Here is a 26784-nt window from a genome sequence, read left to right on the forward strand (position 1 = left end):
CCTTCTTGCAGTCAATGTTAACTTAAAATAATCTTAACTGTGCTTTCCTGGTTGAGCCAAGAACGTAGGAGAAGGGTCGGTGGTGGTCACTGAAGCTCCATGGCTTCCTTCAGCCAAAAATAGTGCCCAGAGCCACACACAGCGCCGAGGGATGGGGCAGTCTGTGACGGTTTAGGCCTCTGTTGACAGCTTTGATAGAGGGCAAATTATAAAATGTGAAAATTTAGGTCTGCTTAAAGTAATCCTTAGGTATTACGCGTATTCAGAAATGTTTCAGTTCTCCAGCTAGCTTGGCAGCATTATTCTCCGAGACGCTGAACCTGTGTAGTGAATGAATTCAAAGCGACAAGCTAGAGACATTCCTGCCATTCAAGAGAGGCTTAAGGAATTTCTTACTGGCTAAATTACAAATATGTAGCATTTTGCCCAGCACTGCATGGCAATTTCAACCTGCCTGACCGTGACAAGATTAGCGCTTTTGCTCCCCCTCCCCAGCAGTAATATTAAAAAAAGAAAAAAAAAATTAGATTAAGTACCAGGCAGAGATGCAAAAGCTTGAAAGTGTAAAAACCAGCCTTACCTTGAATGATTCTGTCTGTCATTTGATTGGTTCCTTAATTAGCCCCATGTCCTTTAACCTCTTGAGAAATAAGTAAGGGATAAATTTGGGGATAAAGACAAAGACGCCCAGAGATTTACCACACACCGCTAGGTAATTCATCAAGGAATGTTGGTAATTAGCCCTGCCTCTTTCCTTTCTGGCTCATTTAATAAAACTGGTTGATTTAAAATAATGCCTACTGGTTCATTATCAACTACTTTAAGAGCCAAGTTATGAACTTGAAACAAAAACAAGATTGTGTTGTCTGCAGAGGACCTGGTGAGTTTTGTTCGCTTGTTTTTTAAAGTTATTATTCCCCCCCCAACTCAGTGATTAAATATTACTTTGTTTGGATTACATTTTGGCTTTTTGGGTGTGTTTATTTCTAGTGCCTGCTACTAAGAGGCAGAGAGGAGAAAAAAAATTCCAGGATCTTGAAGAGGTGCATGTCAGATTGTGTTAAGAAAGCATGGCCTGATGGAATTCAGCTGAATACTTACTTTAGAATAGTAATAGTCCAGCTGAGGTAATGGGTAGCTGCTTTAACCCTTTATCCCTCGGAAATGGGGTGCCAGCTTCACGGCTTGTTCTTTGACCAAAATGGTCCATTTTAGTAAGGCATCTCGTTAGTGCTTTTAGTGGAAGTTGTCCCAGAACTGAAGACAGAACATGTCTGGTTTGTTTTCTTAAGAAAACATTCATGTAGCATTCTTCAGCTAAAAAAACTTTTTTTTTTTTTTTTAAAAATGTTCCTCCTCTTTCTTTATAGATAAGAGTACCTTCACTCAGAAATTAATGGTAGACTTGCCGAATCTTGAATCCTTTAGAACACTTTCTCCAAACCTCTTCTAATTCATCAGCATTTTGGGGGAGAATTGAATACAGTGCTTTAGTGCAAATGAGGAGAAACATCTTCCTTGCCCTCCTTCCAGACATCCCTTTTGCATCCCTTTTGCAGGATTATGTTTATTCTTGGGGGAGCTTCTGTTCCATTGCTTTTCATTGGGACCCTGCAAAACTCGGTGCCTGCTTTTATGCGCTCGTCAGATGGGTAGATTAAAGAATATGGTCGTCAAGTGGGCATAGCCTTCAGGAGTCGCTCTGTGAAACTGTTTTTCTGCCAGTTTTTAGTTCTCGGCAATACTTTGTCGTCAGTTATAAGAATATCTTACTGCCTCCAAACGCCTGCACGGAGGGAGATTGAGCTAACAGCTCAGCCCTGGAGGCTCTCCCTGGAAGAGCTTCCACTGGATACCAGGTCCCCACTTATTTATTATTTTGAGACTTATTAATACGCTTTTAAGTGATGTAATATGTGTCTAATTGACTTAGAATTACACATTTTTTCAAGCTTGTAGTGATGTTGAGCACCAAATCACATACCTTACCCAAAACAAAGATAGTGGTGTAGTTAATGCCAGGTTTTATTTGCAAAGTTATGTAACCAGCAAGTACATAAAAAATCCAAGCCCTGTTTGGGTTACCCAGATCATACAGTTATCCTTCTAAGATACTGGAATGTTACCTATTATTTTCTGGTCCTCAGTTTGCTGAGTCAGTATCAATAGTTGGAAGTCTCAGCTAGTTCTCTGAAAGCTCTCGAGTAAATTATCCAGTTCAAGCAGGACTTTTTTTTCTTCTTCCTTTGAACTTTATCACAAGCAGCTTGCATTTCAATATCAATATTCAAGTAATTAAACCAGTACATGAAATGCTCTGAAGCACTGGAGAACATGCTCAGGTATGTCATTCATTGCATTGCACTTTCAAAATCTCTCAGCAGATGGCATTACAGTTTCCAAGAGTTTCTGTATTTCTTGGGAAAGCTTTCAGTTGCTGCTGAAGTCGTCTTTCTAGACTATTCCTTTCTCTAGAGCTAGGATAATACTCGAGGGTTAGAAACTGTTTTGACACATTATTTTAATAATGCTGTTTGCTTATATTATCATGTTTTATTTCTACCAACTAATGACTGAGAGGTACCTTTAAACTATTAACTGGTTGAATGTGGTATGCAATGGTTATTACACATGAAAAGATGTTGCTACTAGACAGTCTGTGAAAGGCAGGCTGTTTCTTGTAAATAAACCTGCCACTGGCCTCCGGTGGAAGTAATAATCTTGTTTAGCAGGTAAGACTGACACGGTGAAAAAGCTTGCACAGTAAAACTGGAGTATGCTTTCCATTGAAAATTTCCTAGCTATAAAGCTATATAAGACACAATTGTATTGCATTAAACTCTGCTCCCCTTCCTGCTTTGTGCTATAAACCCTTATTTTTGTAGACAGTGGGAACTGTTAATGTCTTTAGCTAGTTTGGCATTTGAAAATTGAATCGTATATAGTCTTCTACAGGATGTTGCACCTTTTCTTGTCCAGCTTCCAGTGTGTATTTCTGTGATAATGCATTTTTCATTTGCATTGCTTTTTATAATAATTTTTGCAAAAGTTCTTTTTTTCCCCACCTGCCCCATAATCTCCAGCTGTTGCTGGTGTCAGTTTTTTCCACTTTTTTTCTCATTTTGGTGTTGGGTGCATGCTTTTCATTTATATTTGCATTTAAAGATAAAGGATCAAGACCAGGGAAAATTAAGTGAGAAGTTGAGAGCCTGGTGGAGGAATGCAGCTAAAAAGGCAGGAATATAAAATTGATAAATCATCTACTGCCATTTGGGTAAGAAAATGGCAAAGATTTCCTGAAATCCTGTGATTTTTCTCAGCTCTGTTTCTAGTGGCAGGCAAGAAAAGAAGCAGCAGTGGCACCAAATCCAGATGTAAGGCATCTCCTTGTTTCCAGACAGTCTCTGTTGGATCCCTTCTGAGTGGAGAAGCTGCAGCAGATCATGTCTGTCTTCCTTTCCCCCTGCTTCTTCCTTACTTCCCCCCTCCAGTCTGCAAGCTGGGGTGCTGGTGACTCTAATGTGGACAGAGCAGAGGAGTTGGTACCAAGTGCGGTAGCCACAAGCTCTGTCCAAGGGAAGTTTCTGTGTAAGCCCCGTTGCTTGGGGAGGCGAGTTCTGCAACCTGTTCTTTGGTGTGTTTGCTGTACTACTAAACATACTCTCACTCAGCTCAAAATTAAACAGCTGATGCGGGAGTTGCTGGGTGCAGTTCTCTGGGCTGTGTTACACCAGAGGTCAGACTGGGTTGTCCTAGTGACCACCATCCTTTAAGGCTGATGAGGGAGTGCTCATATGGTGAGGGAATGTGTTCATGGGAATGAAGAGGCTTTTAGGGGTCCTTGAGGTCCCTGAGAACTGATGGCGCAGTAGACTTGTGGCTCATGTGCTAAGACTGCTTTGATTTTTGTTTTCCCTCTCAGAGCAGCTACTCAGTGGGAAGATCAGAACTGGATGCAAAATCCCAGGCAAATACCATCAAGGAAGCGTTGTGTCTCTGCAGTGTTATCCATGAGGCTGTTACGTTACAGAGAAAGAGGCTGATTTGTTTCTCACCTGCCATAACCGCACCTCGTGCCAGACTGACATCTTTTTCATAGTTGTAGTGTTTGAAGCCCCAAGAGCCTGAAGACGAGGAAAGTCTGTAGAGAGTTATAGCATGGTTGGTGGAGGCATGGCTGTTATTAGATGAGGATGCGTATGTGCATGCATGCGAGTCTTGCATTTTTTTTTCTTCTCTCTTTCTGTAACTCCCAAAAGCTGGAGGAGTTTCTCAGGAATGCTGGTTGTATCTTGCTGTTTGCCTTCCGTTCTCTCCACGCGCAATGTTCCTGTCCCAAGGTGAAACGAAAATCATTTAAAGTATGTGAATGCTTTGGGGGGAAAAAAATGAGTAACTACTGCTGCATTTCTATAACTTATGTGGCTTACATAACCCACCTACTTAAAGCTCTGGCTTTGGACAACGGAGTTTTTGTTCCCGACTTGGCCGCAATCTGTGTCATATCTCAAAACGAACGCGCTGACATCAGCAGGAGCGTGTCGTGCGTGTTTAAAGAAACCCGAATGTTTCAAAGAGCCGTTTCTCTGTCTCGGGGCGGCGTCCTCCGTGTCTCCGTCCACCCTCCCCTTCCGAACGTGGAGGGGGCGGCTGTGCTCGCCGACGAGCGTCGCGGGCCGTAGGGTCTGCGGCGTTGGAGGAGCATCGCGGGGCTTTCGCTAGGGCCGAGGTTTGAATCCTCGGGGGTCGTTGGACACCTGAGCACGGTTAAAAGATCCGGGCCTAAAGGTCTTGCTTGTTGCTGTAAACTCCAGAAAATCCTAACAGCCGCAGTGAGCTTTAGGCTGTTTTTCCCCCTTTACCTAATAGCGACTCTTCTAATTACTGTTTTTTGGAAATGGAAAGCCTTGCTGGGAAGCTGCTATATTACAATACTCTTGTAGTGGTATAAAAATACTAGCCTCTGTAGGAGTTATTCCAACCTGGAATCGGAAACTAGCTATGGAATGGAAAGGAAGCTTTTGCATCAAGGTATGTGAACCAAGCATACATTTTAGGCATCTTTCCTAAAAAAAAAATCAGCAGGGAGTTCCTGGCTGGAAGCATCAAAGTTCACCTTATGGGCTTAATGGCTGCTTATGAAACAACACTTTTCAGAGGAAAATATAAACAGGCAATTAATGGCAATTCTCCTTTTACAAAATAGTCACTTCCCTTCCTTTAAGCGAAACACATTTCAAGATTGAGGAAGAAAACAGCCTACATATTTCAGGACTTAATAAAGGAAACACACTAAATTTTAGCCTTTTACACATCTAATTCTAGCTGCCTAAGGCCTTGTCTTCTCTTTGCTTTCGTTGTTTTGTGTGGTTTTTTTTTCCCCTTCCATCTTTATTACTGTTTTTTACTTTTTGGCTGCCTCAGAGGCTCCACTGTTTATTTTCTATCTCCATTCCCCCCCCCCGTCTTTGGTGTTGACATTTTACACTTTGACTTTTGGCGAGACCCTGGAAGAATCCAAAATGCCCATGATCATCGTTTCTGTTTGATCTTCTGCATATCGCTGTGAGGAGCTTCAGACGAACCGACAGGACAGCATAGTTTGTGGTTGTGCCCTTGCTGCAGGAGCTGACTAGCAGGAGAGTCTTCAGAAAAACGCTAGGTGTCTTCAGGAGCAAAGAGGGGACAGGAGCAGGGTGAGTGGAAATGTGGTGCGTGATCTTTGAGATGGGTTTGAGCATGTGCCCACATGACTTATGCAGCCTGCGTTAGAGGCAGTGTGAGGCTGGACCCAGGGCATTCTCTGAGTTAAGGGATTTTTTTACTACTTTTTTTATGTTGCATGGTATAGGTAAGTGTAGCTTAGGAGAGATGTAGTTAGTGCCCATCTGAAATAATGAATCAATCTGTGCTTGGGGAGGGTGCTGGACTGCTAAGCCAAAAGTTTCCTACCTAGAAGGCGAATATGGCACATTCACTTCTTAGCATTTGCCCTAAAGCAGAACCTTTTGGCACAACTCATTAATTTGGGAATAATAACCATTTCTTAGGTTTTCATTCCTCTGAAAGTTTCTCCATCCAGAATTCACCTGCAGTGGTAGCATATAACCATGGCATACAAAACTCTGTGTGCATCTCAATCCAGCAACTTCAAAACGTGCCATGGATTGCACATGGGGTGGCTTACAACATGTTACTGAGTGCTGGAAAAGCAGCTGGGAACTGAGCTGCAAAGTGTGCGTGCAAGGGAAGGTTGTGAAGGGGGAGATGTTTATATGCAACCAGTGCCACTTCGCAGCCTTAGCTGGGAATGCTTCTGTCCTTTTAAGAAAAGGAAATGGTTTCATCTGTGTAACCAGTTCTTCCATTTAGCAGTCTGTCATAAAAACAGACTTACTTTGTATATAGAAAGGAAGAACCAGATATGGTCCGGTTATTCCCTAAGAATGTCACACTAGGAATAAATAAGCTTTTTTCCATAAGTACCAAATCCTGAATTGATTTGTTTCTACTGGTGCTTAAGGGAGAGTAATTTCCATTGAAAAGCAAAAAGTTAATGTTTTTGATAGAAAAGTTTCCCTTTTTGGCAGAAAGACTAATACTGTTGTTGACCCCTTTCATAGAAGGCTTTCCAAGTCCAGAATTAAGTTTTGGAAATAGAAAAATGGGGAAGTTTGAAGTAGGTGGCACAAAGGAGATGAGAATACCACGGAAAAAGCACTTGGAGTCGAAAGGGAAATGCAGCCATAACACAACGGGACTCTTGGGGGAAGGATTCACAATCCTGGTTTGTTCAAGCATTGCAGTGCTCTGCTGTCGTGTCAGGAAGTGCTTTGAAGTTAGTTCTTGTCCTGTTAAGCCGAGAAAATTTCTAAGAAATGAGACTTCTTGTATTTTTAAAAAAAGTGGCCATCACCTTTATTATTATAACTTACTAATTGAACAGTCTCCCTTTGAGCAGTCTAGTACTACTTAATGCAGATTAAGCCTCTGGAAATTTATTTCATAGCCATATAGACATGACACAAATCTGTACAAAGTATACTTTTTAAGTGTTTTTGAAGTAAAATCACAGTCCTATTCAAAAAATACTGCTGTAAAATGTGATCCTCTCTCCCACCCTGCTAAAAGTAGATTTTTATTTCTGAATAAATACTAATTTCAGAAAATTTTGGGGGGAGAAACTTGAAATAATCAGTTATGAGTGTGTGTGTTTTGTTTTTTGTTTTTCTTTCTTGGCTTTCCTTAGGTGGAATAATATATTAGGTCCTGCAGATTTGGCATGAACAAAATTCTGCTTCCTAACACCCACCAAACCCCACCACTCTGAAATGCCAGTGTGGTTTGGGTCTGAAAGAAACAGTTCCTCCAGGGAAGGAGTAAAATGACCTTAAATGAGTCAGCACTTGTATCGTAGCAATTGTGAGCTTCCTATGCTTTCTGTCCCCTCAAAGGAAGGGAGTCCTGGACCACAGGCACCATTCGTTCTGCAGCAATTAATGGCTCCATTCACATGAAAGTTCATATATTCCTTAAGGCTTCAGCCCTGTATGCTTTGCTGTGTAAAAGGAAAAATAGTATTTAATCATGAAAGTGTGGCTTTACAAAAGAGTTTATGCTTCTCTAATGTACATTGGCTTTTTGAGGAAAGAAAAGTGGTGCCTTCTGCTCTGCAGTGCTGCTTTATTAAATAAGTGGTTGCTCCATGCTAAGCGCAGCTTCCTGCGTGGATTACTGTTCGGATCTGCCTTCCGCCTTTCCCTGGAGCGTTTAATGTAAATAACAAGGGAAAAGCTTCCAGCCAAGGCCTCTGCCAGAGCCCCGTCTGTTCCCAGGACTTATCCTTAGAAAGTCTTTCTCTCTGAACTTCCACCTTCTCCAAGGAACCTTATTAATTCCATGCATCCACTTTGTTTTAAGCAAGTGAGACTTGCTCACCGGGCTAAGATGACTGAATCAAGTCGTCATTGCAGTCGGCACGATCTCTTAGCCCGCAGTGTCTAGACACTCCACTTTGAATGCAAAGTGAAGAATGTGCTGACTGCTGCTGGACCCAAGGAATAACAAAAGACAGAACTATTAGAGGAACAAAGTTAATTAACTTCACATTTTCTTCTCTAGTGCGATTTCAGATGATAACATGACTACGTTAACTATTGCTACCAGGTGTCTATAAGCAATAGGCCCCCACATGGGGTAAGGTAGAAGCAGTTTTGGCTGTGATTCAACCAGTTCCTTATTTGTACCTCTTTTTAGGTCAATGGTTCCATGATATGTTGAGTTTGGCAGCAAAGCTGGCTGAAGACATTCCGTCCAGTCCTGATAAGTTACTGTCCCCTTGGTTGAAGCAATACATCTGTTTGTGAGGCCACACTAAAAATCACGTGGGATTACTGAAACGGTTTGAGGGGAAAAAAAGGTCCGTTCTTGCAAGGGTGTGTGTGTGTGTGTGGGGGGGGGTTTTCTTCTTTTTAAATCAGCTTGGTGATTTTGATCATTTGGGTTAGCGTAGCCCTGCAAACAGTTGTATTAGCAATACTGAGGGGGGGAGAGCAGTGAGCTGATGTGATGGGGCGAGAACCAGCAGCCGGACACCAGCAGTGGGCAGCTCTGCAGGCCAGCTTGGCTGTGGGTCATGGAGCTGCACCTTGAGGTCCCTGTGGAGCAGGACAGTGTCTGCATCCACTTGTCCGCACTGCTGGATGGACCTGCTCAATGATACTCTGATTTCACTCCTTGCTGTAACTGATGCTCTTGAAGGATTGCTACTCTTCTTGCTGGTGGTTTTAAGCTGCCTCAAGCGCCCAGTGGAAGTAAAAACCCATTCTTGCTCCTCTTCTGCCATCCCCACCTCAGACCTTCTCAAAGCTGATGATGATCTTAGTCCCATATAGCTTTTCTTAGCCTCAGTAAATCCAGGAAGAAAATCCTTGCCGTTTGCGCTGTGTCTGCATTAGCCTTTTAGTGTGGAGCAGCAGTGTGCTTTTGAAGTCAATTCCCAGTGGTCCCCATTTATTATATATTAGTTTATTTTTGCACAGTGCTGTTGATGAGTACTAATTAGATTCTTGTCAGACGAAATTAAACCAGAAGACCTCATGTGCTCCAGCCACTAATGGGAGTTCAGTCTGTGAGACCAGACAGAGCCAGTCTCACATAAACTGCTTGAAATGCATATAACCTTCCCCTATAGAGTCCCTTGTCTCACACTGCATTACTTGCTAATGCACATTTAGCTTTAGGGTCCTCAGTACCAGCTGCTACTAGATCTGTTTTTGCTAAACCCAACTGTTTGCTATTGTAGATGTACTGCCATCTTCTCTGGCTCTTAGCGCGCGTGTGTGTGTGTGTTTGGTGTTTTTTTTTTTTTTTTAAGCTTTATTTTTCTTCCTTTCTGATTTTTGTTTAAAGTAAAAACCTTTCAGCGCAAGCTTATTTGCGTTTTTAAAGCATTGTTTGAGATCTCCAATTATTCCATTCTGTAAAGTAGTGATGGGTTAAATGGATTCATACTGAGGTATAAAGGGGGTGAGGAAAGTGGGGAGACTGAATTAGTTTCTAGTTAATCCACATCTAATCTCTAATTAGGCCCAACTAACTGTTTCACATCTGCTTGTCTTGGGTTGCATTATGTTCCCCTACCATTTTCTGGGCAGCTAAAACTTCATATATGCTATCAGTGATGAAAGGTATCTTGTGAAAAATGCAATATTGTATGTATTTTTCAGTGGTAAAAGGTGATACGCGTTCTTTCACGCAAATAAGTGCGGCTTTACTGGAAGATATTAGGTCCGTCTCCCCTTGTGAACACAGTTCTGTTCTTGTAATAGCATTTGAAGGGTTACATTAGTGTGGGTCAAGTGCAGTTTAAAATAGGATTCTTTTGAGACCAAGCCTGGAGGCCCTGAATTTCTTTCTCAAAAGCTGTTTTGATCTTCTGACAAAACTATTACTTCTGAATTTCTTAGCAATACTTATTTGCTGCTAACCTTTGGAGAACTGGAATGATAACACACACTCTTCTTTGTATTTTGTGAATGTGCCTTTCCTGGTGAGTTGACGACTTTTTTCTTTTCTTTTTTTTTTTTTTTTGAAGTTCAGATGAAGCCATTGAAAAGAGTTTTCTGTAAACTGTTTGGGAAGGTGGAATTTGTCTGGTGTCACACAATAAAATGTGATTCCAGTCCTGCAAAAAGAGTTTTAACCCTGACCTCAGTAGCATTCTGCACAATAGAGTGTCAAGAGCATATGGTGCCTTGCAGGCCTGAGAGCTCGTATGGAGTCACATGCTGAAAACGCTGCTACTAGGGTATGCATATAGGGTAGAAATGCAGCATGGCAGAAGTTTTGACCATCTTTTTATATAACGTGTGTGTGCGTGTGTATATATATATATATATGTATATATATATATATATATAAACTCTTTCTTGGTCTCTGTTTTAAGTTTCCCTGATAAGAAATGTGCCTGTGCAGTATCTCCTGAAGTAATGATCCTGACTGCTTTTGGTTCCAATTGCAATATAAACAAGGTTAACGACAGCTAACTCAATTTTTATCGAAACAAAGGATCTCGCCAGTGCATGCAGTTGTGTGTTAATGCCTCGTCCTCTGGCCTGATCGGGGCCAGTTATGTGGACGGGAGCTTCTCATTTGTCAGCTTAACTAAGTATTTGCCTACCGCACATGAAAACATGAGAAGGGTTTTCAACAGCTCCTATCTGCAAGACATGGAGGGGCAGGTGTCAGGAAGGTTACAAAAATGGCCCAGTGGCTGGGTGTTGTTTTTGTAAATACAAAATAGATAGTGATGCTATGTCTCTATGTATGTAAGGCCCGAGATCTTCAAAACGCTGAAGTGTTGCCATCCTTCCTAATAAATGAGCCTGTGCTAGTCCTGTTCCTTCTGGGAGCCAGGAGAGAGCTACCCTCTGGCTGTTACGGGAATACATGCATGGATACAGAGCTGAAATCGTTCAATGTAATGGCTGTTTGCCTTAAATATTTCTCTGTGTTGCAGAAGTATTATGGGAACACTCCTCTTGGCTAAGAAACAAGTAAGAACACGAAGTTAAATTGAGGTTTCCTTGGTTTAAAATTAGAGTGGAATAAATACACTTAATTTCTTACTGTTGTTACCTTTAATCTCTTTTGGCTACTGTGATGTCTGCTGTAACACCTATATATAAGTGAGGTGTCAGGAAATAAAAGATGTAATGCTGCTTAATGGAAGTGTCAGGGAATTTAACAGTTCTGCTCGGTTCAAAAAGCCATCACCGTTCAGAAGCAACATTGGCAGTGCTGGGTTTTAGTTTTGATGCCTTGTAGCGTCAGCTGGACCTTCTGGGTAAACCCTGCCTCTCGGGTGGTGGTGTTCCTCTCTGTATAAGGACTGTACACCTTTGTGGCTTGCCAAACTACCAAAAAAAAAAAAAAAGAAAATCTAAATCTGGTATTTAGCAGAATGCTTCAGATTGTAGCCAGTTGAGTTTGCATGAAGGTGGCTTGGATTATGTTACATTAGAGATCATGATGATCAAGCGCTCTGAGGTACCGAAGCTGTTTTATTACAACTCAGTAGATTTTTAATACAGTCATAAATAGCATCGCAGCTCGTTGAACAGGAGGATAAAAAATCAAGCAGTTCAGTGGTAAGCCAGCTTGTGTTTCCTTCCCTTGAATGAAGTCAGCAATTTATTATTATTTTAGGCTGTTTCTAGTGATCATGTTAGTAGTGTGAATAAAATGGTTGTCTGTAAACTGCTCTCTGCTTATTCAAGCCTTCCATACTGGGCTGACATAAGACAGTATAGGCTGTAGGCAAAGTAGTATAGAGCCCGGCGAAGTCTTTCTAAATCTTTATTAATTGTGACATGTAAAAGTTCAGGGCATTTAAGCAGCGTAAAACTTGTTTTGAATTAACAAAATCTTCATTCTTTTGCTAATTTTTTCTCGTGGCACTATGCATTTGTCATAAAGCATATAGCCTCAAAACAGATATGTTCCAAAAACAAGTGTCCTTTGTGCTGCAGCCAGTGTGTTGCCCAGCAATCTGCTAAAATAAATGGCCCGTTCGAAATTATATTGACTCTTCTTTTTGGATGCATTTTTGAAAAGTTTCCCTAGGAAGGCTTTTTAGGAGCGAACGTAGGCCAAACCGTTTCAAAGCACATCGTGTGACATTGGTTGCGTTTGATGTTTTGGGGGTGGGTTTTTTTTACTTGTTTGGTTTTGTTTTGGTTTGTTTCAGAATTTGGTTTGATTTGTGGCACGTTCTTGATACGGGCAGACTTGACTGCAGAAGTGACCTTGAGAGAGCGCTGCCAGTCTCCTGGTGCCCTATGCAACTATGTGGACAACGAGCGTAGCAGTATTTCGCCTAGATCTTTTTTAGACTAAGTGTACAACAAGTATAGATGTCCTTTTGATGCGCAGTGTGCCTCCAAAGCAGTGTTTTCCTCCTTGAATGTAGTAATTCAAGAATTGATTTGAGTTTACAAGTAGCTTTTCTTAAAAAGTATGTTTCTGCTTGTGGCTTTTTATGTATTTTGATCTAGTGCCATCTTTACATCTCTCTCCCTATCTTGTGTTCCTTTGCTGAATGTTTGAATTTTGTAAATAGATATTTTTAATAGCCCACAGGCGATATTCTACGGTGCTTTCTCCCAAGCCAGCGCTGTGGAGTCGAAATGCCTTACATCAAACTTTTGTTCCTTGCTTAGCCCAATAGTGCTTAAGATAATATTCCTCAACATTTGAAAGTATTTTGACTCAAAACGGTGTCTTGTATGCTGTAAAACTGAGCAAGCTTTCACAAACCTCAGGGTGACAACTGAGACCAGTGGTGAGGGTATGGATTTTTTAACTTTATGAAAGTAACTTTTTTCTATTTGCTCTTTCACACTTTTCAGCTACAATGTTGTCAAAATAACCTGTCCTAGCTTTAACTTCACCTGTGAAAACTCAGTGTTACATGATACCCCCCTGTTAGGACAAGTCCATGCAGGGAAGAGGTAAATTTACAGAATTAAAATCTGCTTTTGGAGGGGGAGGGGGGCTTGAAGGTGTTTTGGGGGTCAGTACGAGCCCATTCTGTGTACGGCATCTCCGTAACTCCATGCCATCCCTCGGTCCTCCGGAGCGAAGCGAGGCACTGCCGGAGCGCCGCAGGCTTTGAGGAAACCTGCGTTCCTCCCTTTGCCTGGCCGAGCGCGTGCTCCCCCAGGTGTGGACTCCAGAAACGTATCCAGAGTCTCTAAATCCGTGGTACATATGATAGTTAATATCCTGTAAGTGATAAGAAATGAAGTCAGCAGCTGTTTCCTGAAGGACAAATTTGCTCTTGCTGTAGAGCTCGGTTCATGAGAAGAAAATGCACGGATTCGGTGTAAAAACAAAACCTGCACCTTTCTGTCAAGGCTCTGTTGGAGATCAGGGCGATGCTCTGGTGGTCCCGCCAGGAGAAGCGGGGTGGAAGTCGGCCGTTGAATATGCCATTTCTCACAGCAGGCTAGAAGCGAACCAGAGACCTGGACGTGAGAGATGTTGTCATCCAAGCCTAGCAGGGGTCACTGAGGACGGGAACGGTTGCTGAAGCAGTGACTCCTGCAAAATGTAACCGATAGTCGGGCTCAGTCTGTAAATACGTGACCGCGTCCAAGCTGGCACTGGCTAGCACCGTGCTTGGCACCCGTGGGAGGACGGTGAGGCTGGACAAATACTGTTACCTCTCCGAAGTGACTCTTTCAGGTCGGTAGTGAGCTCTGTGAGAGTGGTCCGGGTAAATCCTGCGTTGGTGCTGTGCTGGCTGCACGCGGGGTGGAGGGGGCAGCGCGCCGCTAGCGTGCAGCCTGCATCGGTTCCTGTCGTCTTGAGCAATTTGATTAACCAGTTTTTGACTTCTTCACATACTGTCGTCGTGTGCTTCTTCAGCTAGATCGTAGCTTTTTAATACAAATAGTTTTTTTAACACAAAAACTTTGTTCTTTCTGCCTGCTTCCATGTCTTTCCCTTGGAGAAAAGGTCGCAGGAATCCTTGGTGATGGGTAAAACAGCTTCTAGTTGTGTAAATGATGTTTGTTCTTTTCTCTTTCATAACTGTGTTTTGCATTTAAAGATGACTGTTGGATCTGCTTAGGCTGCAGTTATGTTGCTGGATCTGAAATAGCTTGCTTGTACCTGCCTTGGTTTTCACATTCGGGGATTTTTTGCGTGAATTAAGTAACCAGAGAGTTCCAGTAAGTGTTAACGGATGTCACTTCCCTGCACTGGCTATGTCCTAAAATAAACCGCTGAAATAACCTCTGAATAATAGACTTCTCTGAAAGATAGATTTCTGCGTGTCATTCCCCAGTCAACAAAAGTAACTTTTCGCCTTGTTCCTGTTCTGGGGCTTTCTGGTCAGTGTTATTTTTGTCACAGTTCCTGGGTAATGGACTAAACGAAAGGGAGCAAATGTTCTTTAAAAAGATGGAGGGCAGGGGGAGGGAGAGAAGAGCAGCTACAACGTTATTGAATAGTTTTAGCTATTCCTGCGTTCAGAGTAGCCCTATGGGGAGCAATAAGCAGCACAGCCCAATCAGTGTGATTTTTGATTACACTTCAAATGCGGCAGCTGTTTCATCTTGGAGGCCTGAAAAGGTTTCAGCAAGCAGAAGAACCGAACTTCTAAAGCAAAGCTACTTCAGGCCACTGACGTCCTTCGGGGGAAAAATGTGATGCTGTTGCTTAGCATTCGAATATTACGTGTGGGAAAGTGGCTTTTGAGAATGAGTTAAACCATTGTCCCACTAAGTTGTCTGAATTGCTCTGAACTGGATGGTGTGAGGAGTCTTCCTGGCATTGCAGTGAAACCCATGATCAATATTTTAACAAAATAATTGAAGGTTTAGATGGCGCTTAGGATTTCCAGACTCAGTAAATCAAACTGTGGTGAATATTACTTATGGACTCTTGAACCTGGGTTAGCAAATTTCAAGAGAAGTAAAGACTTGGGTGAAAATGATAACCCATATTACAAAAAAATCCCACTTGGATGGTTACCTGAGTTTAAGACTAATCCATATGGGCCAGCTGCTTGAAATCAAGTTAATATATACCTGCTTTGACAGTAAAAAGCAGTCTGTCAATGCAAGAGGCGCTAATTGATAATCTTTTCATATGTTGTTCTCCTCGTATGTTTTTTTTCCAAGCCTGAAAGGATAGACACCTGGCATAAGCACAGGATTTTTACAGCTTTCAGCATTTAATCAAGGTCCTAGAAAATATTTTGTTGCTGCTGCTTTTGTTTTTTGTTATCCCTGAATGGATGGGTTTGAGCAGCTTTAAAAAGCAGCTTTGAAGTCCTGCTCCTGGCCCAGCTTGCTGAACTGGCTTTCTGGTGCAGTGGCCCTCACTGAAGCCCGCAGCCCTTGCAAAACATTTCAGTGGGTATGGATTTATGTCATTTTTCTTTGGGTACCATTAATTGTTAAATGACACAGAATTTTAACCTTTCTTTAAAATCCCATGACATCTAGCTCTCTTAAGCAACAAAAAGTTCTATTGAACTGAGAAAACTGACCAGAAAGTAGTTTATTTGTAATTATAAACTGTAAGTCCTAAGGCAATTTACTTGGAACAAATGGTCTTTTTAATAATTAAAAAAATTGGGGGTGGAGGGATGATAAAGTCTTCCTTCCGTTTGGTTAGCTGTCCTCTCTGCGTCTCTGGCATGTTCCTGTTGCCCAAGCTTGTCTCTGCTTAAATGAAGCATTAAGTGGTTTGGCTTTACTTTCCCAGAAAAGTTCAGTGATGTTTTTGAGGAGAAGAATCTTTTTTTTTTCCTGTGTGATGCAGAGAACTTGGCTACGTTCCTTCCCTGCTTGGGGGGGGCCTGGATGGGTGTAGGGCAGCTCAGAGCTGTCAGGTGCCTTTTGCCAATTACGTTGCACCGGGTGGGAATGGGGGTATCTCCAGCTCGGTGGGTATAGGAGTTAGCGCAGACGGGAGGTCCGTACTGCTTAATTCCATGTCCTGGTTTTTGTCAAATCACTTTTTTCAAAGAAAGAGGTGTTATATCCAATGAGTTCAAATAGGAGGAGGAAAGCAGGGGAGGCTGTTTTGGCTAGCAGTTCTCTGCATGAATAGCTCTGCTTTGACCAGCTAGGCCTGAACATGGCAGTCAAGCTGTGCCGGACCTGTGTTGGCGCCCCACGGGACCAGCTGTGACTCTACCTCTGCATCAGCAGCGCAGGGGTGGCCGGGGCTCTGGAGAGCTGGCCTTTGCCGGAGGGAGCGAGAGTGATCAGAGTGTGGTGTCTTCCCCCGAACAGGGAGATGAAAAGTGTGGGGAAGAGCAAGAGGCAGTAGAGGAAGTCCTGAGGCCAGGACTTCTGGGCTCAATCAAGGCTGCCACTTGGCCATTCTTGATCTATAGTTCCTTGCAGCCAAATTCTTCTCTTACTTGAAATTATGGCAATGTAACTGTGTTTTCCATACTGTCTTAAAAAAAAAAATTTCTCCCAAGGCAATACTTCCATCCCTTCTTGCTTGCCAATCCCAAACAACCCAAAGAGCACTGTTCTACTTATTTTAGTAATATTAAAGTGAAGCTTGGGTTAGGATTCCTGGAGATGGATAGTAAGAGATCCAAAGGATCAGTTTAAAGCTGTTCCGCTTTTCTTGCATGTCTTTGTTCATGGGTATTTCTTATGGAGAATATCCAAAACAAGAAATTGCCTTGCCCTTGCACTTCACGTCTCATGAATTTGGAAGAACAACAAGAACTGTTCTTCACCCCAAAGGCAAAAAGGGGCTGAGGACCAAAATTAGATCTTAAAGAAGTCAAAGCCTTTATTCATAGTTTCAGATCCAGGGTAGTTGCATTTCTTTTTAGGGTTTGTTTTGCAGTTCTTTGCTTGTGAGATATTTTGTGTTACTTGTCACACAAAAAGTAGTGCTGCCTTTTGACCTATCTACAGGCTGACTGTGAGTTGTACTATACTAGTAGTACATCTCGGGACAGAGTCCAAATGTGCTTACTTGGGCAAATATTTGATATAGAGACTCCAGAAAATGATGTGTGAGATCAAAGACACAAAGATAGTTTCAACAAAAAGCATTGATTTTTATAGAGGTAGCCCCACCAGATTTCAACAACGAAAGGAGCTCGTAAGGCGACTCAAGAGGGCGATAAATGACACAATGAAGAATCTATCCAGTATTTCTCAGATGCCATCTGTGTAGCCTGTCAGGCCTCGCACTTGTACAGACTAGTGGTAGTTGACATTGGTACATCTGTTCAAGAGGGAAAGTGTGGTGAAACCATTTTGACCCTGTGGGATCTCCTGCCCTTGTTACACTGACATGCAGAGCCAGAAGAGTTGTGCAACAGCCTTGTGGGACTCTCTGGAGATGGCTTGTATGTTCTTGTATTCAAATGTGGGAGAGTATTTGATCCGTTACAGATTCAAAGGAAATGGTCAGTCCCTGAATCTCTCCTTTGCATCATTTCAGAGCAATCTGAAGACAGAAAAGGCAGTTCTGTATGTCCTACCGATCACTGATCTTTTGTCATCCTCTCACAAGGATGTCCTTGGAGAACAGTGCGTATTTAGTATATGGTGATGACATTCTTCTGGAAATTTTTCCAAAAAGGCAATCGAATGTCTTCCCAGTTTCTGATGGGAAGAGGTCTGAAGTGGCCTAATATGTTCCAGCTAAAGAACTTGGCATTTTTGTGCTCTTCTTGCTTTTCTGTCAAGAACTTTGTATACTTGGAGACAAGATTTTGTTTGTATGACATTATTACTAAATGATGCCCTAATATCTGATGCAATTTAAAAGGAGCTGCCTTCCTTCTTTGGTGACTGAGAAGGTTCAGAAGCTTTACTTCAGATTCATGACTTTTTTTTCCTTGCCTTCCCTGGTGTACAGAGGGCAACACAGCCCATTTAAAAACAAAAAAAAGAGAGAGCAATTCTATCATGGAGTAGTTTCATAAGCTAGAAAAGAATGTAAAATAAGATAAAACATGGTATTGTAAGATGATGCAACAAATTCTTGGGGGAAGTGTGTCCTTTTGAGATGAGTATTTTTTTTGCCAGCAAAAATCCTGTGTTGCTTAGGCTGTAAGTGTTTCAAAACTTGATGTATAGTGAAATCTGTTCTGGGTATTAATAAATCTATAAATTATGCTGATAAATGCACAAGTATTTGCAAGTTCTGCTATCATCAGTCTTAAAATTCATACAACATGGACTGTGTGTGCAAATATTACAGCCAAATGACAAACTCTTCTGATATGTTAGCATAGATGTGTTTTGTTAGACTGTGCATGCAAAATCTTAGCTTTAGCCTTTCAGTGGGAACTTCGTTACTGTTACTTCCCTCTTTGGGCCCTTCTAATGCCAAAATCTTAGTTCCTCTCGCCTGACCTTGAGTGCGAGAAGGTAAAGGAAAAGGCAGTTTGCCTGATACGCAATGGCTGAAGCAAGGACTCGTGGACCCAAGAAGCGTTTGCATAGCAAACACAGATAGGGAAGGCAGTCTCTCGTCAGTCCATCGTTAGCTTCAAGTAAGGAATAATTGCAGTTTTGTGTCAGTGAAGATCTGGATCTGGGCATTTTTGCTGGGTCTCTCTCCTAGGAGTGTGGAGGATGGATAAGTGGTGGACACAGACGGAAGAGCCTTGTTCCATGCCAAGTCACCCCAACTCCAAGGGACTAGTGGGGTTGAAGGACAGAAATGGTATCTAATGCCTGGGAAGCGAAATGCCTGTGCAAAATCTGTCAGACAACTAGGGCTTGTTTTTAAAACGGTGTATGTTTAAAGATAAGAGTTATGAAAATTAACTTGTTTACTGATAACTCTGTCTACTTGGAAGATGAAAATTTAAGTGAAAAATAGATTTGTTGGGGCAGCAGAACTACTTTTAACTACTAGTGACAGTAAAACTGATGCACGGTTTGGGACTGACAGAGCAAGTGCTATACTTAAACGCATCATGATACAATATAGAGATCTGTTGTGATAGTGCAACAAATCACAAATTAAGCTCCATGGAAACAGGCTCCTGAGTATGCTCCTCTGTGCAGCAGAGATGTTGGAAAATAAGTTGAGCAACTTCTGATGCCATGCCTGGAAAGAAGGGTCTTTGGCATGCAAACGCCGAGCAGCCGGAGATAAGGCTGCAAAGCCCTATGGATTTGCTCCGTGCGCCCCACTGCAATGAATATCGCATTAGGCTTGCAGGATATTTGTTCAGTTATTCCTTACTCCGTACTTAAAAACTTCTAACCTTATTGCTAAAGAAAAATACCATTGTCTATTAGTATGACTGGAACGAAAGATGAATAGCAAGTTAGCCTTGAGCTAACTGTCAATCTGACTTTGATAGCCCATCACTTAAAAGGTCCTTTTATGTTTATGAAAAAGCATGATGTCAAAGCCGGGGGGAAAAAAATAATACCAATACTTAGGGCTAAACTCGCATAGCTTCCAAGAAGAGCCCCTGTGTGAACTGTTTGTTTCTCTACATGCGTAGCTAATTGGCCTAGGTTGCTATAAGTCTCGGCAGTGGCATTCAAATTTCTTCTGCCGTTTTGGGGTAGCTTGTTTATGGTGCTTCCATAGGTGAATCTCTCCAAACTGGAATTGCATAAAACTGAGGATATTTCAGTCACTTCTCTCACAACCTTTAAGTATAATGCTGGAAATGCTTGAGTATAATCATTATCAGGTGAGTTGTTACTGTACAATTTTTTTAAAAACTGTTGCTAAAAAGGCTTACGGTACCCTGAAAATCTGTTTTATCTGCATGGAATCTAGCATGTTTTATTTAATTTCTTCCACAAAGATAAGTAGGGTCACTTGTAACTGCACTAAGGGTCACTTTAATAGAACTGTTTAAAAAGAACAAGCTTCTCAGAGTGTTATTATATGTTTGCTTTTTTTCTACCTTCTGATAAAAGCTAATGGTCAAAGGTGGCAAAAAACTTTTCAAGGTGCAGTGGAAATTTGCATGGAAAAAACTGCCTTTCTTCTAGTGCTTATTCAGGGTGCACACGAATCATTCAATGAGGTTTTCATATTTTGTGTATTTAAAGAAAATTAGTAATTTTGAAAAGCTTATCTTAAATATGAAAATTGCAAGTTGTGTTGATATTGGTTGGTCTGAACTGAAACACTTATTTTCTTGCCTCTTACTTGCGTAATGTGTTTTTAAACAGGCTGTCTTATTTGTATATGATTTAGGCCGCATATATCGAAGATATAAATATTCAGTAGGTAAAAATGGTGTATTCCTTTTTTTTAAACAATGAGTTATTTTTAGTTAAAACCCACCCAACCTTTTAGTCTACCCCTTACTTGACATCTGATCAAGGATAGCAATCTATATATTTGGCTTTAATTGGTAGCTATTAACAAGTAAAAAAGAATCCTGCTGTGCAACTTATTTCTCCATATTTAAATGAAAATTAAATGTCATGTAGCTTAAGGTCTGAGAACGTTTGTTTGGAAATAACTGTGTAAATTGGAGAACTTGAGTATTGGTTTTAAGTGAAGAATCTGATTGTAGAAAAATAAATGGAACTTCTTGTTTTGTGATTAAGAAGTTGATTATTGAAACACTAGCTCATAAACTGATTTCTTGCTGCCCAATGTGAATTGGTGAAGAAGCACTGTTGGCTTCCTTGGAGGTGCACAGATTTGTACTTTGAGTCAAATGTGTCACTAATGTCTGTGTCACAAATGTATACCTCGCGTTGAGAGCACTTTTAAGGATGTCGTGAAACAATAAAGCACTTTTTTAAAATCCTGTACAGGTGCAGACTCACCTTGAGAACCCAACCAAGTACCATATTCAGCAAGCCCAGCGGCAGCAGGTAAAGCAGTACCTCTCTACCACTCTAGCAAATAAACATGCCAACCAAGCTCTGAGCTTGCCCTGTCCAAACCAGCCTGGGGATCATGTCATGCCACCTGGAACGGGAAGCAGTGCACCCAACAGTCCAATGGCTATGCTTACCCTCAACTCCAACTGTGAAAAAGAGGTAATACGCTCTCGCTGTGTGTATTCTTCATTAAAATGGAATTGCAGTCTCTGCTTTCTATTAGTAATTTTCAGCCAGATTTGCTTGTTGTGAGGATGTTAAGTTTATCTTCCTTTCTGACCCTTTGACTTTGAAAATGCAGTTGCTACCTCTGTGTCTGCCTGATAATTATGTATTTGCATGGAATATTTGGGCCAAAAAACTCTTGTGTCCCAGTAACTATTTGAACTATTTTAGCCAGTTTATGCCTATTAAAACTTTTTTTTCTTTTTTTTTGCTTGCTCAATGCACACAGTGAATAATTGACCTTTGGAGAATACAAAGCAGTTTTGTGTGCTGTAGCTTTCTGGAATAATGTTATTTATGGCTCATTCAGTGTATAAAGAGCAAAGAGCATAACAAAAATAACTGAAAAACACAAAGCTTTTTGAGATACTTTAGATTTCTAGGTATTTTTACAGTAAAATTTGAGTGAGTCTGTTGCTTAGCTGGAACTCCAGATTGTCCCAGGTAATATATCATAAAATCTTACTGAGTGCTCTTTCAGGAGGAGCCCAGTCTTGTGAATGAAGACCTCACTAGCCTATAAGTAGAAGTCCTTTGCAATTTTGTCTTAATATTTTCGGCAAAAATTTAGTTGGATTTTATGAGGATGTGTGCTCAGATGCAGAGGGGAGGTTATCTGAACGATGTTAACAAGTGTAAGACTCACGAGGTTAACATTTTGCAACTTGACAAATTAGAGACAATTGTAGAGCTTCCCCTTCTTCCCCTACCAGCCTTCATGCCACGTTTTTAATACAGAAAACAGATGCACTCTGGGAGGAAAGTTTTATCAAACTTAGTTTGAGCAACAGTTGTTATAGAATGGGTTTTACACATACAAGAGAAGTTATTTGTGCTCCATAGCTTCAAAAGAAATGAAAATCAAGTAGTCCCATCCTCTGATCCCGGCTGTGCCCAAATGCTTTTTCTCAGGATATTTACAGCTTCACTTTGCTGTGTCATCAGGCACGTGTGTGCATGACACTGTTTCAGTTATGCTCATTTTGGGACTGAGGCTGTGCCGTGAACTCAGATCCATGCTTTGCCTTTTTTTTTCCTTTTTATTTCTGCAGGGATTTTATAAATTTGAAGAGCAAAGCAGGGTTGAGAATGAGTGCCCGGCTCTGAATACACACTCACGAGCATCATGCATGCAGGTACTGGATGACACAGGAGTTGGAGCACAGAACCTTTTTTTTAATAAGAATGTTTCTTTGAAATTATGCTAAATAGTAAACTTACCCTATAATGTCTTTAAAAAGTTAAATATAAAATGGATTGAAAAAAAAAACATGGATTATAAATCTGCCATGTCCTTGCACATCAGAGTTGACTTGAAAAATGCATTAGAACATGTGAAAAGGGCGAATGTTTTTCTAAAACTGTAATGTGATAGCAGAACATCTTATCAGCCATGTTTTAAGATCCCCTATCAGGAAATCTTTTCTAGTGAAGTTTCCTCAAGACCACATCTTTTAAGACTACACATATGTGGTGGTGTTCTGATAGTTTCCAAGGCTCTATTTCTAGACAGATCACATTTGCATTTAAAATTGTGAGTTGAATAGGCTATAATACATCCATAGTAATTTGTCTTCAGTAGTCATCCTTCCTTTTTTAGCAAAATGTTTTTACTCCTAGTAACGGTATTTAGGATATGGGCTTATAACTGTTAGTCCCCTTCTTGTCCTCATTCTAGATATTTCATTCTAGGCTTATGTTTTCCTGAACTGATGTGAAAATGCCCTCTACTGCTATTTCTACCATCAACTTTAGGCATTGACTTTGCTGATTCCTGTTGTCAGGCTCCTTATAGGCAATGAAAAGAAACAGGCACTCCGACAGGATAGTTCAGAGCACCTAGCTGGATGATTTGGAGATCTCTGTTTCTCCTGACTGTGCAGGAGCTTATGGAGGCGTGTTAATAAAGCCCAGTCCCAGCAACAAGGTTGCTTGCACCACTTGACATCATCTCTGGGCTGCTCTTGGGGGACACTTCCTGGGAGGGCGTATTGGGGAAACGAACCAAATGGATTCCCTTGTTGAGGAAGGGGAGTCTTTCACCTGCAATCCTTGGTGCTGTTGCCTTCGCCCTGCGGATGTCAGCTGCCCTGGCCCTGCTGGGTGCAGGTCTGTCTGTGTGCAGGTTTTTAACCCACACGTAGATGCAAGAGAAGAGCGTAGGCAGGCAGTTTGAGTCCTGTAGTTGGTGATGGGAAGGTGGCAGGACCTGTTCAGCACGGGGGAGAGGGAGAGCATTCACCTTCGCTAGGGTGGATGGGTTTAAGGGGAGCAATGCCCTCCTCCGATCCAGGGAGGAACAGCTTGTGCATGGTCATTTAATATGAAGTAACTTCTGATGGGAGGAATGCGTAAGATCGTGAAGCCTCAAGGTTTTTCATAGTCTGGCTGTCCTTGCTGGACAGCAGGGACTATGACTGTGATTTGGAGCATGGTAAAAATTCACAGACCACCTGTGCTTTGGCCTATGCTGCAGAGCAGCAGTGTGTAGCTGAAGTGCTTCGTTAGACCTCTGCATTTTATTGTTTATGATAACTGTATTATTTTCCTTGTCCACCTTTTCTTCTGCAGATGGATGATGTGATCGATGACATAATTAGTCTGGAGTCAAGTTACAATGAAGAAATCCTTGGCCTGATGGACCCTGCCCTGCAAATGGCAAATACGGTATAATGGTCCTTTCCTTCTGGTTGCCCTGCTAGCAGTCTAACTGCCTCTCCCCAAGAGAACACAAAACTGGAGCCTGGCTGCTTCTCCTAACAATTAAGTAGTTATTGTATTGTCCCATGGAGAATAATTAGGCTTTCTTGTTAAGAGCTGAAGGTATGCGGTTGCCATGAAAAGCATGAATTTAAAAATGCAAGCTGGCATCAGACTGAGGGAATACAAAAGGCAATTTTGCTTCTCTTATTTCGAAGTCATTTGATGTAACAGAGGAGCGAAGTAAACTGTCTAACGGAAGTGAGCTCATACCCATCGGTATTAAAGATAGCCAGGGACATTAAACTCAAGCTTTGGAAAGCCTAGAAGGAGTCTCTGGCACCCCAAGTTCCCATAACTTTGTAATGTGCAGTTAAGCAATTTTAAGCCACACTAGAACATATCTTAGCATCCCTGTCCAAAGATGTTTTATTTAAACTAGGTAGATCTAACATTATATCTTTAGTTTAAGTGGTTTAATTTCCAAATGGAGACAAGTCCTAAGCTAGAGAGCAACGAAGATGGTAGAAAACAAACCAACAAAACTAACAACCTCCCTCTCTTCTCTCCCCGCCCCCCCCCCAAAAAAAAGCAACAAAAGTGAAGAAATAAGGAAGATGGTAGATTAAAAAATGGAGAAGGGGGAGAAGGGGACATACAAAGCCTGTGACAGAAGAAAAGACTTAAGATGTGAGAATGAGTGAGTGAGGGAAGGCGCATGTTACCTTTGAGTTGCTGTTTCTGTCTGCTGTTTCACATTGCTGTGAGCATTAATATAATCGTACTTCTGGCATAATCTTATTTTGATCTTTCACAGAGGGTAGCTCCAGCGAATTTTTCGCCTGAGGCTTAAGTACTCTTAGATCTGGCTGAGTAGATGTCTGCCAGTGCTGGCGTCTAGTTCTTTTTTTTTTCCTAGTGCCAAAGTCTACCGCTCACCACATAGCATAGATTTTGTGGCATAGGTTCACATTTGCTTACAGTACTTGTCTGATGTCATATAACCTAGTCTTACGTTCCCACAGATTCCCACAGCCCTCTTGGAGGCATCCTGAATTCCACAGGAAACAGCCCACCAGCATCCCGCATTAAACAGCGCCCTTGGAGTAGAGTGAGAAATAACTGCAGGCTCCTGCCAAAGCGAGTGAATTCTCCTGCAGTCTCAGGAGGCTCAAAAAGTGCATCTGTCCTGGAATTTGAGGGGAGAATTTAAAAACCCATGAAAAAGAGTAGGAATCTTTAAAGATAGTTACCCTTTTTATTAGGCGTTGAGGTTCTTCTGGAGTCATTTCTCTAATATTCATTGGATCAATCCATGTGGGGTGATATGGGAGTTGGCCTTTTTTGTGCTGCTCTTCCTATCGCCTTCCACAGGGACCTCAGCAATGGCTTTTTGTGTCCAGAAAGGCATTTAATGGTACTCCGTGCTCTTGTGGTGCAAGGAGTCCATGTAGCCAATAATTAGGGTACGCCTGCATCCCTCTTTGCTTGCTGCATGACAGCAAACCTTGTAAAGACTCCCAGGTTTACGTTTGCTGTGAAATCTTACTCTCTACATGTGAACTTCCGATCAGATCATTTCCTTTCTTTAGTTCCCCAAGCTGGTCCTTTCTTAGAAGAGACGCAAGTCCATTTATAAGCAGTGAAAGTGATTTCTGAACTTGAACAGTAAAGACAGGCAACGCAGGTCATTTAGTTAGGAACAACATTATGCTTTTCGTTTAGATTAATCAGGCTTTCAGGAAGTGCCTACTACATGTGGTGAAATAAGGATATGAAGTAGTAGAAATAAGACTTCCTTACTGATACAGTTAAGCTAATAGAAGCAGAAAGTGTATTTCAGTCTCTGAATGAATCTGGTACTCTTCTGAAGTGATGGAGATTAAACCATGCATCTCACTGATTAGTAAAAGAAAAAGAAAAAAGGGTGGGGGGGGAACCTGATGTAGTAGATGTCTTTATTTTGGAACAGGATTTGGTTCCTAAAATGCACACTATTTTACTAATAAATAACAAATATGTGTAGACTGAACTAAGTAGAGGTGGAAAAAATCAAGAGGAAATGTCTAAAGAGACACAATCTATAAATAGCTGCGCTGAGACTACAACAAAGGCTACTATTGTTCCATAACCAACAAAGAATAAAAGGACCAGTTTGTTACTTGCGTCAACAATACTTAATTGATAAGCAACATCAGAGATTTGTGTGTAGAACAAGCTAAGGGAGGTTTCCAAGTACCTCTTAATGGAAAAGGGCCCGCTGCAGTAAACGGGCTATGGAAGTGTTTGTAAACTTTGGTATTGGCTCACAAGTTCACTGGCTTTGCTTTTGAGGTGAAAAATGTCACGGAATGATCACTGAGGGTGTTGTACTTGGATATGACTTAGTAATTGAATTGCTAGATACTTTGTGAAGTACTGTTGTAGAGGAAATGACAGCTAGGTCATCCAACTAATGAATTTCTAGCAAGAGGCTGGACAAACAGTTCCTTGATAAACATTCATGTACATACAAACCTACAAGGTTTATGAATTGAGCAAACTTCTGCCTTCTTCCTCCTTTATTTAGTGTCAATGCTATGTCGGCAGCACCTTTTTGACCTCAGTGCTTTGGTTGTTGTACATCTCTTAGCCGGGTTTCTCTAGCGCTTGCAATTTCTGCAGTACTTCCAGTGTGCACGTTCAGCAGCTGCTGCCTGTGTTACCTTCCCCTTTGGGGGTTGCTTACACAGGTCCAGTTTGCTTGCACGCAAATCCAGCACTGTGTTAACACCTTTGAAAAAAATCAAAAATCTGTTTTAACAAGCAGGTTCCCTCTTGGATTAAGTAAAGCAGCTGGGTGATCTTGACTGTTAGTGTTTCATTGTAACCCAACTTCTTTACCCAGGCTTTGAGATGCTAGTTTCTAGGTTTCTGAAAAAAATCTTTTTCTTTCTGAAATTCCTAATTAGATTTCACATGTCTTGTTCTGAACTTCAAGTCC

At 41.5% G+C, this 26784-nt stretch overlaps 1 protein-coding gene across 9 annotated transcripts in view; it reads left to right on the plus strand.

The window, feature by feature from the left end:
- The window catches only part of MITF (melanocyte inducing transcription factor), a 112704-nt gene that overhangs the window by 72237 nt on the left and 13683 nt on the right, over positions 1-26784 (plus strand). For 5 of the 9 annotated variants that reach the window (XM_067303468.1, XM_067303470.1, XM_067303469.1 and 2 more), the window contains 3 exons: positions 20808-21035; positions 22154-22237; positions 23673-23768. In XM_067303468.1, the coding sequence (XP_067159569.1) occupies positions 20808-21035; positions 22154-22237; positions 23673-23768 (408 nt within the window). The remainder of the gene's footprint in view (positions 1-20807; positions 21036-22153; positions 22238-23672; positions 23769-26784) is intronic. The other 4 variants (XM_067303472.1, XM_067303475.1, XM_067303471.1 and 1 more) reach the window with 3 other exon arrangements.

Source organism: Apteryx mantelli, chromosome 12 (genome assembly GCF_036417845.1).
Source record: "Apteryx mantelli isolate bAptMan1 chromosome 12, bAptMan1.hap1, whole genome shotgun sequence".
NCBI classification, from domain to species: Eukaryota; Metazoa; Chordata; class Aves; order Apterygiformes; family Apterygidae; genus Apteryx; species Apteryx mantelli.